The sequence below is a fragment of the Nipponia nippon genome, unplaced genomic scaffold (assembly GCF_047370975.1).
Source record: "Nipponia nippon isolate SJK-2023a ecotype South Korea unplaced genomic scaffold, ASM4737097v1 scaffold_38, whole genome shotgun sequence".
Taxonomy (NCBI): domain Eukaryota; kingdom Metazoa; phylum Chordata; class Aves; order Pelecaniformes; family Threskiornithidae; genus Nipponia; species Nipponia nippon.
Genome location: NW_028262356.1, coordinates 62,831 through 81,377, shown reverse-complemented (window position 1 = coordinate 81,377; position 18,547 = coordinate 62,831). Strand labels below are relative to the sequence as shown.

At 62.0% G+C, this 18,547-nt stretch overlaps 2 protein-coding genes across 3 annotated transcripts; one reads left to right on the top strand and one right to left on the bottom strand.

The window, feature by feature from the left end:
- Positions 1-521: 521 nt before the first annotated feature.
- On the bottom strand, positions 522-7,763 carry RCOR2 (REST corepressor 2). The gene is given in 15 exon segments (XM_087773079.1): positions 522-592; positions 595-702; positions 738-789; positions 1,471-1,810; positions 2,671-2,732; positions 3,899-3,976; positions 4,098-4,289; positions 4,385-4,458; positions 4,540-4,660; positions 5,594-5,755; positions 5,850-5,902; positions 6,576-6,656; positions 6,744-6,800; positions 7,270-7,393; positions 7,720-7,763. Coding segments are annotated over 14 exon segments (1,572 nt in total). The 5' UTR covers positions 7,391-7,393; positions 7,720-7,763.
- A 2,008-nt stretch (positions 7,764-9,771) lies between these two features.
- NAA40 (N-alpha-acetyltransferase 40, NatD catalytic subunit) lies at positions 9,772-18,266 on the top strand. Of its 2 annotated transcripts, XM_087773086.1 has the most exons (9): positions 9,772-9,923; positions 11,664-11,759; positions 11,911-11,963; positions 12,060-12,155; positions 14,090-14,248; positions 14,344-14,427; positions 14,529-14,606; positions 14,739-14,800; positions 17,982-18,266. In XM_087773086.1, the coding sequence occupies exons 1-9, from the start codon at positions 9,918-9,920 to the stop codon at positions 18,239-18,241; spliced, it is 894 nt and encodes a 297-aa protein (XP_087629212.1). In that variant the 5' UTR covers positions 9,772-9,917; the 3' UTR covers positions 18,242-18,266. The 2 variants fall into 2 exon arrangements, with proteins under 2 accessions (XP_087629212.1, XP_087629213.1); XM_087773087.1 differs by lacking the exon at positions 14,739-14,800 and having other exon boundaries at positions 17,982-18,257.
- The last annotated feature ends 281 nt before the right edge of the window (positions 18,267-18,547 follow it).

Below are 18,547 nucleotides of genomic sequence, written 5' to 3'. Positions count from 1 at the left end.
TAACCCCCCCAGTCCTCCCAGTAACCCCCCCGGTAACCCCCCTAGTGCTCCCAGTAACCCCCCTCCCCAGTAACCCTCCCAGTACCTACTGGGTGCACTCCAGTCCTCCCAGTAACCCCCCTAGTGCTCCCAGTAACACCCCCCCCCCAGTACCCACTGGGTGCACTCCAGTCTTCCCAGTAACCCCCCCAGTCCTCCCAGTAACCCCCCCAGTAACCCCCCCAGTGCTCCCAGTAACCCACCCCCCAGTAACCCCCCCAGTCCTCCCAGTAACCCCCCAGTAACCCCCCCAGTGCTCCCAGTAACCCCCCAGTCCCCCCCAGCTCACGCAGCCGCTCTAGCAAAATACCTTTATTGCAAACGCGGCCGGGGACCCCCCCCCCCCGCCCCGGTCCCCCCTCCCCGCCCCCCTCCCCGCCCCCTCTCCCCCCCGGGCGCCCCGCCCTCTCCGGGGCCGCGTGTCCTCCGGCCCAGCAGGGGGCGCTGCCATGGGGGGGGGGGGGGGGGGCGGGTCCCAGCGCTCAGCGGGGCGGGGCGTGGCCGGCGGCGGGGGGCCGGGGCCGGGCGGCGGGGGCGTGGCCGGGGCGGATGAGGGGGGCGGGGCCCGGCCCTGCTGGAGGGGGGGCGGCGGCCGCGGCAGCAGCGGGGCGTTGGGCGGGGCCGGGCGCAGGAGGGGCGGGGGCTGCGGGGGGCGCGAGGGGGAGGGCGGCGGGGGCGGGGCCGGCGCCGAGCCGGGGGCGGGGCCGAGCCGGGGGGCGGGGCCGGGCGGGACACGCCCGTGATCTGCACCTGCGGGGAGAGAGAGGCGGTGTTGGGGCGGGGCCGGGGGCGGGGCCAACGCGGGGGGCGGGGCCAGAAATGCGACCCGGCTCCAGGACTGGGACCAGTTCCTGAACCGGGACTGGAACTGGGACCAGAACTGGGGCTGGGGCTGGAACTGGGACCAGTCCCAGGACTGGAACTGGGAGCAGAACTGGGGCTGGAACTGGGACCAGTCCCTGGATTGGAACTGGGACCAGTGCCTGCCTTAGGAGCGGAACTGGGACCAGGACTTGGTGTGGGACTGGGATGGGGACCAGGAATAGGGGTCGGACTGGGATCAGTGCCTGGCTTGGAACTGGGACCAGTGCCTGGCTCAGGAGTGGAACTGGGACTAGAACTGGGACCAGTCTTTGCATTGGGACTGGGACTGGGGTTAGAGCTGGGACTGGGCCCAGTCCCTGGCTCCGAACTGGGCCCAGTGCCTGGCTCAGGAGTGGAACTGGGACCAGTCTCTGGCTCCAAACTGGGCCCAGTCCCTGGCTCCAAACTGGGCCCAGTGCCTGGCTCAGGACCAGAACGGGCCCAAGACGGGGGATGGAACCGGGCCCGTTCCTTCCGTCCGCCCTGGCACTGGTCCCAGTCCCCGGCTCCAAACTGGTCCCAGTCCCTAAACCGCCCCCCCCCCCCCCGCCCCCGGCCGCCGCTCACCTCTTCCTCCTCCTCCTCCTCCTCCTCCTGCTGCTGCTGGCGCCGCCCCTCGGCGGGGGGGGGCGCGGGGGGGTCGCCCCCCCTCTGGGCCCCCCGCTCCCGCAGCAGGCGGTCGAGGCCGAAGCGGCGGCGGGCGCCCAGGACGAAGCTTTTCACCTGCGCCGCCGTCTTGTTCCCCAGCACCCCCGCCACCGCCGGGAAGTCGCGGCCGTAGCGGCGCAGGGCTGGCGAGGGCGGCGGGGGTTAACGGGGGGACGGGGGGGATGGGGGGGACGAGGGGGATGAGGGGGACGAGGGGGACGGGGGGGGACGCAGGGGGACACAGGGGGACGGGGGGGACAGGGGCACAGGGGGGATGGGGGGGATGAGGGGGATGAGGGGGATGAAGGGGATGGGGGGGACGGGGGGGACAAGGGGGATGAAGGGGATGATGGGGACGGGGGGGACACAGGGGGACGCAGGGGGACGGGGGGGACAGGGACACGGGGGGGATGGGGGGATGGGGGGGATGAGGGGGATGAAGGGGACGGGGGGACGCAGGGGGACGGGGGGGACGAAGGGGACAAGGGGGATGAAGGGGATGATGGGGACGGGGGGGACACAGGGGGACGCAGGGGGACGGGGGGGACAGGGGCACAGGGGGGGATGGGGGGATGGGGGCGATGAGGGGGATGAAGGGGACGGGGGGACGCGGGGGGACGCAGGGGGACAGGGGCACGGGGGGGACGGGGGGGACGAGGGGGACGCGGGGAACAGGGGGGACGAAGGGGACAAGGGGGACGAAGGGGATGAGGGGGACGGGGGGGACGCAGGGGGACGGGGGGGGATGGGGGGGGACGCGGGGGGACGCAGGGGGACGGGGGAACAGGGCGGGACGGGGGGGACGGGGGGGACAAGGGGGACGAAGGGGACAAGGGGGACGAAGGGCATGAGGGGGACAGGGGGGACGCAGGGGGACAGGGGCACGGGGGGGACGGGGGGACGGGGGGACGAGGGGGACGCGGGGAACAGGGGGGACGAAGGGGACAAGGGGGACGAAGGGGATGAGGGGGACGGGGGGAGACGCAGGGGGACGGGGGGATGGGGGGGACGCGGGGGGACGCAGGGGGACGGGGGCACAGGGGGGGATGGGGGGGATGGGGGGGGGACGCGGGGGGACGCAGGGGGACGCGGGGGAGGGGGGGGACGGGGGAGGGGGACTCACCCTGCACCGCCAGGAGCTGCTCGTCCGTCGTCCAGCGGGAGCTGAATTTGCCGCTGGCCTGGGGGGCAAAGGGGGTGCGGGGTGAGGGGGGGGGACGGGGACGCGTGGGGCACGAGGGGACACGGGGACACCGTGGGGACGCGGTGGGGGACATGGGGACACGACGGGGACACCGTGGGGCGCGTGGGGACACCGTGGGGCGTGTGGGGACACCATGGGGACACCGTGGGGTGCGTGGGGACGCCGTGGGGCGCGTGGGGACACTGTGGGGATGCCGTGGGGCACATGGGGACACTGTGGGGACACCGTGGGGCGCATGGGGACACCGTGGGGACGCCGTGGGGCGCATGGGGACACTGTGGGGACACCGTGGGGCGCGTGGGGACGCCGTGGGGACACCGTGGGGGATGTGGGGACACTGTGGGGACACCGTGGGGCGCGCGGGGACACGGTGGGGACACTGTGGGGCGTGTGGGGATGCCGTGAGGACACCGTGGGGGATGTGGGGACACGGTGGGGACGCCGTGGGGCGCATGGGGACACCGTGGGGACACCGTGGGGCACGTGGGGACACCGTGCGGTGCGTGGGGACGCCGTGGGGCGCGTGGGGACACTGTGGGGACGCCGTGGGGCACGTGGGGACACCGTGGGGTGCGTGGGGACACTGTGGGGACGCCGTGGGGCACGTGGGGACACCGTGGTGTGTGTGGGGACGCCGTGGGGACACCGTGGGGGATGTGGGGACGCCGTGGGGACACCGTGGGGTGTGTGGGGACGCTGTGGGGCGTGTGGGGACACGGTGGGGACATTGTGGGGCGCATGGGGACACCGTGGGGACACCGTGGGGCGCATGGGGACACTGTGGGGACGCCGTGGGGCACGTGGAGACACCGTGGGGCGCGTGGGGACGCCATGGGGACACCGTGGGGGATGTGGGGACACTGTGGGGACACCGTGGGGCGCGCGGGGACACGGTGGGGACACTGTGGGGCGTGTGGGGATGCCGTGAGGACACCGTGGGGGATGTGGGGACACCGTGGGGACACCGTGGGGCACGTGGGGACACCGTGGGGTGCGTGGGGACGCCGTGGGGCACGTGGGGACGCCGTGGGGCGCGTGGGGATGCCGTGAGGACACTGTGGGGGATGTGGGGACACCGTGGGGACGCCGTGGGGCGCGTGGGGACGCCGTGGGGACGCCGCGGGGACGCCGTGGGGACCCCACCTCCGGCGGCCGCAGCCCCTCCACGCCGCCCTCCAGCGCCTGCTTCAGGCCGCTGTTGATTTGCTTGATCCGCTGCACCTACAGGGGACGAGAGGGCCCCGGGGAGGGGGGGCACCCCACAACTTGGGGGGGCACCCCACAACTTGGGGGGGGGGGGCACCCTCTGAGTTGAGGGGGGGGGGAGGGGGGTTTTTTTTACCTGCCGTTTGAGGGAAACCAGTTGGCAATCCAGTTGGCGCAGGGCCAGCGCCCCCAGGTCGGGGTTGGCGGTGACGCCGGCGACGTCCTCGCGGCTGAGGTGCATCCCGCGCGGCGGGCGGCGGCGGTGGCGCGCCGGGGGGTGGTGGCGGTATTGGGCTTCCTTGCGGGGGGCGGTTTTGGGGTAAAAAGGCTGGAATGGATTTAATTTGGGGGGGAGGGGGCCGGGGTCACCGCGCTCACGAAGTGAGCGCGGTGACCCCGGCCCCCTCCCCCCCCCCCCCAAACCTCTTTTTTGGCGTCCGCTGGGTCCGTCTCCCCCTCGTTAACGGGGCGGGGGGCGTCGGTCTCGTCGTTGCTATGGAAACGGGGGGGAAAAAAGGGGGATTTGGGGGGTTTTTTGGGGGGGGGGGTGTGGCTGGGCGGGGGGGGGGGTTCCCTGTCGTCGCGGTCTTTGCGGCCCAGGAGGCGGCGCGCCTGGCGGTCCATGACGCTGGTGCGGGTGCGGGTTTTTTTCCAGGAGTAATAATATTTCACGAGGCTGGGGATCAGCTTGTCGGGGAGCTGCGGGGGGATTTGGGGGGGGGGGGGGGGCGAGGGGGTGAAGACCCCTAGAAATGGGGGGGGGGGACCCCTAAAGAAGGGGGGGGGGACGACACCCCCTATGGATGGGAGGGACCCCCCCTGTGAATGGGGGGGGGGAACCCCCGAGGAATTGGGGGGGGAACCCCCTGGAAATGGGGGAGGGGGAAGGCCTGGAAATGGGGGGGGGGGCCTGAAATGGGGGGATCCCCCCAGAAATGGGGGTGGGGAACCCCTAAAAATGGGGGGGACACCCCTAAAAATGGGGGGGAGGGGGAGGTACCACCTGCGGGGGGGGGAGCAGGTGGCACCGCTGGGGGCGGGGTCAGGGTGGGATGTACCATCCCCTATGGGGGGGATGTACCATCCCCTATTGGGGGGTCAAGGGTGGGACGTACCATGCCCTATGGGGGGGATGTACCACCCCCTCTAGGGGGGGTCAGGGTGGCACCTACCATCCCCTATGAGGGGGGGGTCAAGGGTGGGATGTACCACCCCCTATAGGGGGGTCAGGGTGGCACCTACCATCCCCTATGGGGGGGGGGGGGGTCAGGAGTTGGATGTACCATCCCCTATGGGGGGTCAGGGTGGCACCTACCATCCCCTATGGGGGGGGGTCAGGAGTTGGATGTACCATCCCCTATGGGGGGTCGGGGTGGCACCTACCATCTATAGGGAGGGATGGGGTGGGCTGTACCACCTCCTCGATGCGGGGGGGGGGGGTCCTGAGGCAGCTTGTCCCCCCCCCCCCCAGCACCCCGGGGGACACCCTGGGGGTCCCGTGGGGACAGCAACCCCCGGCCCAGGGTCACCGGGAGACGCGGGACGAGGCCGGGGACGGGTCCAGCCGCCGCGGGGGGGTCACCGGGAGCGGGGTGCAGGGGTTTTGGGGGGGGGGGGGGGTGTGTCTCTCACCATTTGTTGGATGCGGGCGAAGCTTTTGCCGTGGAAGCTGAAGGCCTGTTCGAAAAGGACCTTGTCCTCCACCGTCCACTCGTCCGGGAAGGGCGTGAAGTTGGCCAGGTCGGCCAAGGACTTCTCCACGTCGTGCTTGTGCCACAGCAGCATCCCCAGCGCCTGGGGGGGGGGGCAGGCGCGGGGGAGAGGGGGGTCAGGAGGTGCGTGGGGGGCACCCGGAGGGTCCCCGCGTTGTTTGGGGGGTCCACAGTACCTGCTCGATGTTGTAGCCATGCTTGTCCTTCGCCATGGCGATGTATTTGTCGACTGAAGGGGGAAAGGGGGGGTTAGGGGGTAAAGGAGGGGGTAAGGGGGGTAAAGGGGGGTTGGGGGGGACAAAGGGGGAGGTTGGGGGGAAAGGGGGGTTGGGGGGGTTACAGGGGGGTAAGGGGGGGATTATGGGGGGTAAATGGGGGGATTGGGGGGCAAGGGGGGTTATGGGGGCATAAAGGGGGGATTAGAGGGGTAAAAGGGGGGATTGGGGGGGCAATGGGGGGACTGGGGGGTAAAGGAGGGTAAAAGGGGGGTTATGGGGGAGAAAGGGGGGTTAGGGGGAGCAAAGGGGGGTTATGGGGGCAAAGGAGGGGTTATAGGGGGCAAAGGGGGGTTATGGGGGGAAAGGGGGGTCACGGAGGGGTAAATGAGGTGTTGGGGGGTACAGGAGGGGTAAAGGGGGGATTAGGGGGGCAAAGGGGGTGTTGGGGGGGCAAAGGGGGTGTTGGGAGCCAAAGAGGGGTAAAGAGGGAGGTAAAGGGGGGTAAAGGGGGGTAAAGGGGGGTAAAGGGAGGATTAGGGGGGCAAAGGGGGTGTTGAGGGGGGATGGAGGGGTTACGGGGGGGAAGGGGGTGTTGGGGGGCAAAGGGGGTGTCAGGGGGGTGGGGAGCCCCCCGCAGCCCCCCCCCACCGAGGGACACCCCGATACGCCGCACGGGGGGCTCACGTTTGGCGTCGGAGACGCAGTGGGTGGGGGCCCAGACCAGCATCCCCTTCAGCTCCTTGTTGCTGTAGCGGGCGGGGCTCTCTGGGGGGGGGGGGGGGGGGAAGGGAGGTCAAAAAGGGGGGACACCCCCCAACCCCCCTCCAGCCCCCCCCCAAAAACCGTCCCTACCTGGTTTGCAGTCGGGGATCACCGCCTGGTAGTCGGCCCCCACCCGGATCATGCTGTCTGGGGACGGGGGAAAAAGGGGGGGGGGACACGGGGGTTAATGGGGGGGTGGGGGTTAACGGGGGGGTCTCCACCGGCCCCCCACGGTTGTGCGGGGGTGGGGGGCAAGGGTTGCGCCCCCCGCGGGTGAACAAAGCCGGCGGCCGGCGCACATGCGGGCGGCCGGGGACAATGGGGACGGGGCTTTGTCCCCCCCCCCTCCTTGTGTCCCCGTGTCCTGTGTGTGTGTCCCCCCCAAAATAAAAACCCCTCCACGAGTGGGGGGTGACATGAGCGCAGCCCCCCCCCCCGCCCCCCAACACGTGGGGCGAGCGCGGTGCCCCGACACACACACACGCGTGTGTGTGGCGTGGGGGGGACACGCGCGCAGGCGTGGTTTTGGGGGGGGCCCACGGGTGTGTTTTTGGGGGGAGGGGGGATGCGGGGGAGTACAGGCGTGGTTTTTTTTATTTTTGGGGGGGTCACTCACCGTGGGCGTGCTCGTCCTCGCTGCCCTCGTCCTCGGAGGGGGGGGGGCCACCGCCGGCGGCCACCGATTTCGCCCGGCTGCGGGACAGGATCCCCGAGGGCTTCTCCATCACTGACGGCATCGCCTGGGGAGGGGGGGGAGCTCAGGGGGACCCCTAAATCCCCCCCCGGGGGGACCCCAGAAGGCCCCGCCAGTGGGGGGGGGCTCAGCCCCGCTGCCCCATGCTAAACTTTAGCCCAACCTTGGTTGTATTGGGGGGGGGGGGCGTGGGAATTTGGGGGAGGGGGACGCGGTGTTGCTGCCTTAGGGGTTGGGGTCCCCTCCCCGAAAAGGAGGAAACCCCCCCAAAATGGGGAGTAAAGTTGGGGGGGGGTAAAGAGGGGAGGGGGGAGGTTGGGGGGGTTTTGGGGGGGCGTCCCGGCGCCCACCCGAGCCCACCCGCGCCCACACAATGCTCCGCCGGCTGCTCCCGCCGCCTGACGGTGCCAAAGTAGTTCCAGCTCCCCCGGCCTCAGCACGGCCCCCCCGCCCCCAGCGTACCCCTCCGCCGGCGGCAAGGGGGGGGGGCACGGGGGGGGTCCCAGCCTCGCTATGGGGGGTGGGGTGGGGTGGGGAGGGGGACACACGCGTGTGGGGGGCTGTGTCACACCCCCCCCGCAAGTGTGGCTGCAGGGAACAAAGGGCCGGGAGGTGGCGGGGGGGGACGACAAAGGGGCTGCTGTGGGGCTGGGGGGGGGTGTCCTGTCCCACTGGGGGGCTGCTGTGGGGCTGGGGGGGCCATGGGGCTGCCGTGGGGCTGGGGGTCTGTCCTAGTGCAGGGCTGGGGGGGCCACAGGGCTGCTGTGGGGGATGTGGGGCTGGGGGGGGGCTGTCCCATTGGGGGGCTGGGGGGGCCATGGGGCTGCTGTGGGGCTGGGAGGATGTGGGGCTGGGGGGGATGTGGGGCTGATGTGGGGCTGGGGGGGCTGTCCCATTGGGGGGCTGATGGGGCCATGGGGCTGCTGTGGGGCTGGGGGGATGTGGGGCTGATGTGGGGCTGGGAGGGGCTGTCCCATTGCGGGGCTGGGGGGGCCATGGGGCTGCTGTGGGGCTGGGAGGATGTGGGGCTGGGGGGGATGTGGGGCTGATGTGGGGCTGGGGGGGCTGTCCCATTGGGGGGCTGATGGGGCCATGGGGCTGCTGTGGGGCTGGGGGGGATGTGGGGCTGATGTGGGGCTGGGAGGGGCTGTCCCATTGCGGGGCTGGGGGGGCCATGGGGCTGCTGTGGGGCTGGGAGGATGTGGGGCTGGGGGGGATGTGGGGCTGATGTGGGGCTGGGGGGGCTGTCCCATTGGGGAGCTGGGGGGGCCATGGGGCTGCTGTGGGGCTGGGGGTCTGTCCCAGTGCGGGGCTGGGGGGCCACGAGGCTGCTGTGGGGCTGGGGGGCCATGGGGCTGCTGTGGGGCTGGGGGGGATGTGGGGCTGATGTGGGGCTGGGGGGGTCCTGTCCCACTGGGGGGCTGCTGTGGGGCTGGGAGGATGTGGGGCTGGGGGGGCCATGGGGCTGCTGTGGGGCTGCGGGGGGTCTGTCCCAGTGTGGGGCTGGGGGGGCCACAGGGCTGCTGTGGGGCTGGGGGGGGCCCACGGGGATCCCCCCACTCCCCATCACAGGCTCCCTGTTGCTCACACGCCGTGGGGCTGCCCCACACCTCTCCGTCACCCCCCCTTCCCGCCCTCCCGCCATCTGTGGGTGCTCACCACTGCGGGGTGTTGTGGGGCGCAGCAGTTGGGGTGGGGGTGTGGGGTGACCCCCGTTGCTGGGGGGGGCTATGGGGCCAGCTGTGGGGCTGGGTATGGACTCTGGGGCAGGGCTATGGGGAGGGCTGAAGGCCCTTGGGCAGGGCCATGGGGCCAGGCTGTGGGGCTGGGCAGTGGGGCAAGGCAAAGGCTCTCAGGAAGGGCTGTGGGGCTGAGCTGTGGGGCAGGGCCATGGGGCAGGGCTACAGGCTGTGCTGAGGGCCCTGGGGCCGGGCTGTGGGGCAGGGTTATGAGCCGTGTGAAGGGCCCAGAGGCCGGGCTGTGGGGCCAGACTATGGGGCAGGCCGAGGGCCCTGGGACCAGGCTGTGGGGCCGCCAGGCTGTGGGGCAGAGTTATGGGCCATGCTGAGGGCCCCGAGGCTGGGCTGTGGGGCAGGCTGAGGGCCGTGGGGCAGGCCGAGGGCCCCGAGGCCGGGCTGTGGGGCAGGCTGAGGGCCGCGGGACCGCGTTCCGGGCCCGCTGTGGGTCAGACCTGCTGCCCGCCGCTCCGCCATGGCGCCGCTCCCCTCAGCCGCCGGGCGGGGCCCCCTGACGTTTTCCCGCCTTCGCCCCTCTCAGCCAATCAGCGACGAAGCCGCCTTCGCGCCCGAGGGAGCCGCCACGCGCTACCTCCCCCGTCCGTTACGGCGCATGCGCGTCCCCTCACGCCCCCCCAGCTCGCGATAACGCGCATGCGCGCTCCGCCCCCTCCCTCCCGCGCAGGCGCACTGGCGCGGGCCGGCCGCAGGCTCGCGCGCCTCGCGCTCCTCCTCCCCCCCCTTTATATAGGGCGCGCTCCCGCGCGCGCCCCCCTCAGTCTCCTCCGCGCCCCCGCGCTGTGAGGAGCCTCCGCGGCCGCGCTCGCCGCCGCCATGGGGGTGAGTGGGGGTCGGGCCGTGGCCTTGGGGGTAGCTCGTCCTGAGGAAAAAGGGGAGAGGGGGGGGGCCTTTGAGGCTCCTGAGGGGATTTTGGGTCATCTTCAGAGGACAGGGGAGGCTTCTGTGAGGGGATATGTGGTTTCTGTGAGGTGATTTGGGACGCTCCGAAGGAACTGGGGGCTCCTGCGTGGAGATTTGGGACCTTTCGTGGGGATTTGGGGCCATCTGAGGGCATTCGGGGCTCTTATCAGAGCATTTGGGGCTCTGTGAGGGGAGTGGGGGCTCATGTGAGGGGATTTGGGGTCTTAGGAAGAAATGTGGGACCTTCTGTGGAGATTTGGGGCTCCTGTGAGGAGACTTGGGGCCCTCTGAGGGGGTTGGGGGCTCCTGTGAGGAGAATTTGGGACCTTTTGTGTGGATTTGGGGCTCCTGTGAGGAGGCTTGGGGTCCTCTGAGGCTACTGGGGGCTCCTGTGAGGAGAATTGGGACCCTCTGAGGGGCTTTGGGACCTTTCATGGAGACTTGAGGCTCCTCTGAGGGGAACTGAAGCTCCCATGAGGAAATGCGGGACCCTCTGAGGGGATTTGAAGCTCCCTGAGGAGATCTGGGGCCCTTTTAGGGGATTTGGTGCTCCCCGAGGGGCTTGGGCCTCCGCAGAGGGGGTTAAGGAGGGCCGAAGGGGGGGGTGGTGTCGTTGAGGGGGGGTTTGGGGCTGTTTAGGGGGATGGAGGGGTCTCTGAGGTGGGGTATTGGGGGGACTGTGGGGAGAGAGGGAGGTTTGGGGGGCTGGCAGGTGTTTGGGGTGCATTCAGAGGCCCCAAGGGTTTTGGGGGTCCCTATGGGGGGGGGGGGATTCAGGGACACTGGGAGATCCCAGAGACCTCACCCTGCCTCCCCTCTAACCGTGGACCCCAACCGTCAGAAAACCTGCATGTTTTCTCCCCAAAACAAGCCAAAACTGGAGCTTTTACGGTCTGCATCCCAGCCAGCAGCAGGTGGTAGGGAAATAAACACTGCTCCAACTCTCGAAAACCCCTTAATTTCCCCCCAAAATGCCGACAGGTGCATTTCTGGGGGGAGGCCTGGCCTGTCCCACTCCCCAAACCACCTGCATCAGCGTTTTTCCTGTAAAATACTGATTTTTGGGCTGTTTTTAACTTAGTTTTGGTGGAGGCGAAGCTCAGGAATCCTCAGATCCCTTTCGACACCTTGCGGGTCTTTGGGATTCGCCGGGGATCTGGAGGGATCCCAGTGGGATTGTGGGGCTCCCCTCCCTCATTTTGGGGTAAAATCCCCCACGTTTGGGTTATTTCTGGCGGCGGACTCCTAAAATTCAAGAACCAGAAGCGCTTAAAAGCGATAACTTCATGCGAATGCTGCTGGGTGCCACCTCCCCGTCCCAGCCTGCCTAACGAGCGCCAGCTTCGTTAAAACACCAAAGATTCAGGGGCAAAACCCCGCTAATTTCATTACCGCAGCGGTAACGACCCACGGGGACTGGGAGGGTTCAGCGTGCTCCTCAAAACGCTGGTTTTTTACCCAAAAATCACTTTTTTGCGAGGATTTTGTGGCAAACTCCGCTCTTCACCTACAACGTGCTTAATTTTTTCTCTGCGGGCTTTAATTCTTATTAATTTCCGGGCCAAACTTTCCCGCTGTTGGTGGGTGGAGCTTCGTTATTTGTTAAAATAACCCAGATTTAGGGAAAATCTGCTTTTCTTTGGATGCTTCTCGCCGCAGAGGAAGTCGAGCAAAGCCAAGGAGAAGAAGCAAAAGCGCTTGGAGGAGCGAGCGGCCATGGACGCCGTCTGCGCCAAGGTGGAAGCTGCCAACAAAGTGAGTGTCCCCCTTGCTGGCGGGGTGAAAAAACGGGGTAAAAACCCACAGAATCGGTGAAAAAACCCCTCCCCCGCCGCAGAGCAGGGCCTGGCGGGTGGGAGCAAACCCTCCCCGCTTGTTTTTCGGGGTGCTCTTTGGTTTCTTCCAGCTCGAAGATCCCCTCGAAGCTTTCCCGGTTTTTAAGAAATACGACCGGAACGGGTGAGTGTTGCCCGTCGCGGTGTCACCGAGGCCGTTCCCGGCGCCGCCGGCGTATCCCCGGTGCCGACGCCGTTTCCCTCCCGGCATCTCCCGCAGTTTGAACGTCGCCATCGAGTGCAAACGCGTCTCCGGGCTGGAGCCCGCCACCCTCGAGTGGGCCTTCGAGCTGACCAAGGCCAACATGCAGACGCTGTGAGTCGCGCTCCGTCGGCGCCGCGCCGCCGTAGCGCCGAGATCCTGGCGCCGTGCCGGGAGGGCTCAGGGATGGTCCAGCCGCTTCCCGGGCTCCCTGGGGAAACCCTTGCCTCCTGCGACCCCAGATCCTTGGGGTTTTTTTTTGCTCCCTCAAATCATTGGGGTTTTTTTTCTCCCCCAAATCGTTGGGGTTTTTTTTTGCTCCCCCAAATTGTGGTTTGTTTTTTTTCCCCCAAATTGTGGGGTTTTTTTTGCTCCCCCAAATTGTGTTGTTTTTTTTTTCCCCCCAAATCGTGGGGTTTTTTTTGCTCCCCCAAATCGTTGAGGGTTTTTTTTTCTCCCCCAAATTGTGTTTGGTTTTTTTCTCCCCCAAATTGTGGTTTTTTTTTCTCTCCCCCAAATTGTTGGGGTTTTTTTGCTTCCCCAAATCATTGGGGTTTTCTCTGCTCTTCCAAATTGTTGGGTGTTTTTTTTTTGCTCCCTGGAATCAGGGGAGGTTTTTGTTCCCTGAAATCGTTGTGGGGTTTCCCCCTCCGCCCCAAAATCGTTGGGTTTTTGGTTTTGCGCCCCAAAATTGTTGGATTTTCTCTTTTTGCCCCCAAATCGTTGGTTTGGGGTTTTTTTCCCCTAAATCATTGGGTTTTTTCCTCCAAAATCTTTGTGTTTTTTTTTTCTCCACAAAATCATTGGGTTTTTTGGTTTTTTTTTGCTCCACAAAATCATTGGGTTTTTTTCCCCCGAAATTGTTGAGGTTTTGGTTTTGCTCCCCAAAATCTTTGGGTTTTTTTCTCCCCAAAACCGTTGAGTTTTCTTTTATTTGCTCCCCAAATCATTGGGGTTTTTTTTTTTTTGCTCCCTGAAATCAGTGGAGATTTTTGCTCCCCGAAATTGTTGTTGGTTTTTTTTTGCCCTGAAATCATTGCGGTTTTGATTTTGCACCCCAAAATCCTTGGATTTTCTAATTTTTTTTGCCGCAAAATCACTGAGTTTTCTTTTTTGTTGCCCTAAAATTGTTGGGTTTTCTTTTTTTTTTCCCCTCCAAAATTTGTTGGGGCGGTTTTTTTCTCCCAAAAAAGTTGGAGATTTTTTTTTGCCCCTCCAAATCATTGGGTTTTTTTCCTCCAAAATATTTGGTTTTGGGTTTGTTTGGTTTTTTTCCTGAAATTGTTGGTGGTTTGGTTTTGCTCCCTGAAATTGCTGGATTTTTTTTTTTCCCCAAAAATCATTGGTGTTTTTTTTGCTCCTCCAAATTGTTTGTTTGGGTTTTTTTTACCATGAAATCGTTGCGTTTTTTTGGTTTTGCTCCCCGAAATCATTGGGGTTTTTTGCTCCCCAAATCATTTTTCTTTCCCAAAAAAATCATTGGGCTTTTTTTGGTTTTGCCCTGAAATCGTTGGGTTTTTTCCCCCCAAAAAAATCATTGTTTGTTTTTGTTCCCCAAAAAATCATTGTTTGTTTTTTTTCCCCTGAAATAGTTGGGTTTCTTTTCTGAAATTGTTTGGTTTTTTCTTTTTGCCCCGAAATTATTTTGGTTTTTTCCTTTTTTTTTTCCCCCCCAATTATTTTTTTTTTCCCCCAAAATCATTGAGGTTTTCTCTGCTCCCCCAAATGATCGGGAATTTCCTTTCTCCTCCAGATGGTTGGGGGGGTGTTTTGGGGGTTGGGGTGGGGTTTTTTTCCCCCCCAAATTGTTGGGGTTTGGGGTTTGCCCCCCAGGATTGTTGGGGGAGGTGTTTTTCCCCCAAAATTCATGGTTTTGCCCCAAGACTGTTACGTCTTTTTGTCCCAGAATGGTCGGGGGGTGTGTTTTGCCCTGCCAAATCATTGGGATTTGGTTTTTTTTTTTTCCCCCAAATCATTGTGGGGATTTTTCCCCCCAATCATTGGTGGCTTTTGCCCCAAAATCTTTATTTTTCACCCCAAACGGGCAGGTACGAGCAGAGCGAGTGGGGCTGGAAGGAGCGGGAGAAGCGGGAGGAGCTGCAGGACGACCGAGCCTGGTACCTGATCGCCCGCGAGCCCAGCGCCGGCCCCGTCGCCTTCTCCCACTTCCGCTTCGATGTCGAGTGCGGCGATGAGGTTCTCTACTGGTGAGTACCCCCAAAAATGGGGTAAAAAAAGCCAAAAAAGGGTTTCCCGCACTTTATAACGCCGTGGCGGGGGGGGGGGGGGGTTATCCCCGCAGCTACGAGGTGCAGCTGGAGAGCCGGGTCCGGCGGCGAGGGCTGGGCAAGTTCCTCCTACAGATCCTCCAGCTGGTGGCCAACAGGTGACAACCGACGGCTTCTTTTTGGGGGAAAACCAGGCGGTTTTGGGGCTGCTGACCCCTGGCTGAGCCCCCCCTTTCCCCGTCTCTCGCCCCCTCCCCAGCACGCAGATGAAGAAGGTGATGCTGACGGTGTTTAAACACAACCACGGCGCCTACCAGTTCTTCCGAGAAGCACTCCAGTAAGCGTCAAAAACACCCAAATTTGCTTGGTTTTACCCCGTTTTTCCAGCCTGGGGCAGGGGGGAGGAGGAGGAGGGGGGTTTGTCCGTCCGTCCGTCTGTAACACGTTGTTCGCACGACTGTCTTTTCAGTGCGCTGGCAACGTGCCGGGGCCGGGCGACGCGGGCAGGCGGGGCAGGGGCAGCCGAGAGAGGTGGGTGCTCGGGTCCCCCCCCTCGGCGCCAGGGCCCGGGGAGAGCCCCGTTTCCCAGGGGTTTGAACCCATTTTCTGAGGAGTTTTGCCCCTTTTCTGAGGAGTTTTGCCCCTTTTCTGGTTTTTCTAACCAATTTTCCAGGGGTTTTTAGTCCCTTTTCCGGGGGTTTTTAGTCCCTTTTCTGAGGCGTTTTCCCCCCATTTTCCGGGGGGGTTTATCCCACCCTTTTCCAGGGGGTTTTAGTCCCTTTTCTGGGTTTTTTTGAGCCCCTTTTCTGAGGAGTTTTGCCCCTTTTCTGGTTTTTCTAACCAACTTTCTGAGGGATTTTTAGTCCCTTTTCTGGGGGTTTTTAGTCCCTTTTCTGAGGCGTTTTCCCCCCATTTTCCGGGGGGGTTTATCCCACCCTTTTCCAGGGGGTTTTAGTCCCTTTTCTGGGTTTTTTTTGACGCCCCTTATCTGAAGAGTTTTGCCCCTTTTCTGGTTTTTCTAACCAATTTTCTGGGGGTTTTTAGTCCCTTTTCTGGGGGTTTTTAGTCCCTTTTCTGGGGGTTTTTAGTCCCTTTTCTGAGGTGTTTTTCCCCCATTTTCCAGCGGGGGGTTTATCCCACCCTTTTCCAGGGCGTTTTAGTCCCTTTCCTGGGTTTTTTTGAGCCCCTTTTCCAGGGGGGGTTTGAACCCCTTTTCTGAGGGGTTTTTAACCCCTTTTCTGAGGAGCTTTGCCCCTTTTCTGGTTTTTCTAACCAATTTTCTGACGGGTTTCAGCCCCTTTTCTGAGGGATTTTTAGCCCCTTTTCCGGGGGTTTATATTCCCTTTTCTGAGGCGTTTTGCCCCCATTTTCTGGGGGGTTTTATCCCCCTTTTTCTGAGGGGTTTTTGTCCCTTTTCCAGGTTTTTTTAGCCCCTTTTCCAGGGGCTTTTTAGCCCATTTTGTGAGGAGTTTTGCCTCTTTTCTGGGGTTTTTAACCCATTTTCTGAGGGTTTTTGGCCCTTTTTCCGAGATGTTTTTAGCCCCTTTTCTGAGGGATTTTAGCCCCTTTTCTGGGGAGGATGAACCCATTTTCTGCTGCTTTGCCCCTTTTCTGAGGAGGTTTTCCCCTTTTCTGTTTTTTCTAACCAATTTTCTGGGGGTTTTTAGTCCCTTTTCTGGGGTTTTTAGTCCCTTTTCTGAGGCATTTTTCCCCCATTTTCTGGGGAGTTTTATCCCCCCTTTTCCAGGGGGTTTTAGTCCCTTTTCTGGGTTTTTTGGAGCCCCTTTTCCAGGGGGCTTTTTAGCCCCTTTTCTGAGGAGTTTTACCCCTTTTCTGGGGTTTTTAACCCATTTTCTGAGGGATTTTAGCCCCTTTTCTGGAGGGCTTTGAACCCCTTTTCTGAGGGATTTTTAGCCCCCTTTTTCTGTTGTTCCCCTCCTCCCCTCCCTTTCTGAGGGTTTTTTTTCCCCTTTTCTGTGTTATTTTAGCCCCTTTTCCTAGAGGGGTGTTTACCCCTTTTCCGGGGAGTTTTGCCCCTTTTCTGGGGTTTCTAAGCCATTTTCAGATTATTTGTAGCCCCATTTGAGGGGTTTTTAGCCCCTTTTCCGGGGGGGTTGAACCCATTTTCTATGGGGGTTTTTAGCCCCATTTTCTGAGGCATTTTGCCGCCATTTTCCGGGGTTTTTTTAGCCCCCTTTTCTGGGTTTGAGCCCCTTTTCTGTGGTGTTTTTTTGTGGGGTTTTTTTTTTTAGCCCCTTTTCTGAGGAGTTTTGCACCTTTTCTGAAGAGTTGTGCCCCTTTTCTGGGGTTTTTAACCCCTTTTCAGTTTTTTTTAGCCTTTTCTGAGGGGCTTTTGCCCCTTTTCTGGGGGGTATGAACCCCTTTTCTGAGGTGATTTTAGCTCCTTTTCTGAGGGGTTTGAACCCATTTTCTGAGGGGTTTTTAGCCCCTTTTCCAATTTTTTTTTACCCCTTTTCTGTTTTTATTTTTACCCCTTTTCCAGCTGATTTCCAGGTGTTTTCAACTCCTTTTCTGAGGGATTTTCAGCTCCTTTTCTGGGTGTTTTGGGGGCTGTTTTAAAACCCCTTTCCCGGGTGTTTTTAGGGTGGTTTTTTGGCCCCTTTTCTGGGAGTTTTTAGTCCCTTTTCCAGGGGATTTTTTAGCCCCTTTTCCGTTTTTTTGGGGGTGTTTTAATCTCCTTTTTTGGGTTGTATTTTTGCCCCTTTTCTGGGTGTTTATGGGGTGTTTAACTGCATTTTCCGGGGGTGTTTTTTACCTCTTGTCCAGTGTTTTAGGGTGTTTTTCAGCCCCTTTTCTGATTTTTTTTTTTTTAATCCTTTTTCTGGGTGGTTTTTAATCCCATTTTTAGGGATTTTTTTATCCCCTTTCTGGTTTTTTGTTTCCTGTTGTTGTTTTTTTTTTCCTTAAATCCCTTTTCCAGGTATTTTTAGGGTGTTTTTAACCCCCTTTTCCAGGTGTTTTTTAACCTGCTTTCTGGGTGTTCCCCCCCTTTTTCCGTTTTTTTTTAGTCTCTTTTTCCAGCTTTTTTTTTTTATTTTAAAAAATCCCTTTTCTGGGTTGCTTTAATCCCTTTTCTAGCGATTTTTTTTTTTTAATCCCTTTTCTGTTTCCTTTTGTTTGTTCATTTTTAAACCCCTTTTCCGGGTGTTTTTAGGGTGTTCCCCCCCCCCTTTTCCATGTGTTTTCTTTAACCTGTTTTCCATCTATTTTTAGTTTTTTTGTTGCTTTTTTTTAATCCCTTTTCTAGGGATTTTTTTAATCCCTTTTCTATCGTGTTTTTTCATTTTAATCCCTTTTCCAGCTGTTTTTAGGCTGTTTTAACCCCCTCCCCAGGTGTTTTAACCTGTTTTCCAGGTGTTCCCCCCTCTTTTCCAGGTGTTTTTTATTTTTTCCATCTATTTTTAGAGGGTTTTTATGCCTTTTTTAGCGCTGTAACCCCATTTTCCAGGTGTGTTTTCCTTTTTCACCCCTTGCCCAGGTGTGTTCAACCCTTCGCCCGGGTGTTTTTTAGGGTGTTTTTCCCCTTTTCCGGGTGTTTTCCCCCCTTCCGCCGTCACCTCCCGTCCCCGCGCCAGCCAGGGAGGGTGACGCGGGGGGGGGGTGTCGGGGTGACGCGGGGGGGGGGTGCGGGGGGGGGGGGGGGGGGGTGTGGGGGTGACGGTGACGCTGTTAACCCCTTCCTCTCCCCCAGGTTCGAGGTGGACGCCACCTCCCCCAGCGTCTCCGGCTGCTGCGGGGACGATTCCACCTACGAGATCCTCAGCCGCCGGACCAAGTTCGGGGAGAGCCACCCCCACCCCGGGGGGGGGCACTGCGGGGGGTGCTGCCACTGAGCCCCGCCCCTTGCTGGACCTAAATCCGATGGTTTTGACCCAAAACCACCACCACCTCTCCGGGACAGGTACCCAGCCTCGCCGAACACCTCGCCTCCTCCGGTCACCGAATGGGTGACGGCGGGGGGGGGACACACACAAACACCCACCCATCCCCCCCCTTGAGGGGGGGGGGGTGTCGTTGGGGGGCTGGGGGGGGAGGGGCGGGGTTCGTTTTTGGGGCTGGAAGGGGATTTTTGCCCGTTCCGGTTGGTTTTGGCGCCTCGCGGGAGTCGAGGCCCCTTCCCTCCCCCCCGCCCCCTTTTCTCTTTTGGCGATTTTGTTTGTTTGTAACAAATAAATAATAAAAATAATAATAATAATAAAAATAAACGTTTAGTTTGGGTCGGGGTGGGGGGGGGGGGGGGGGTGGGTCCGGCCCAGT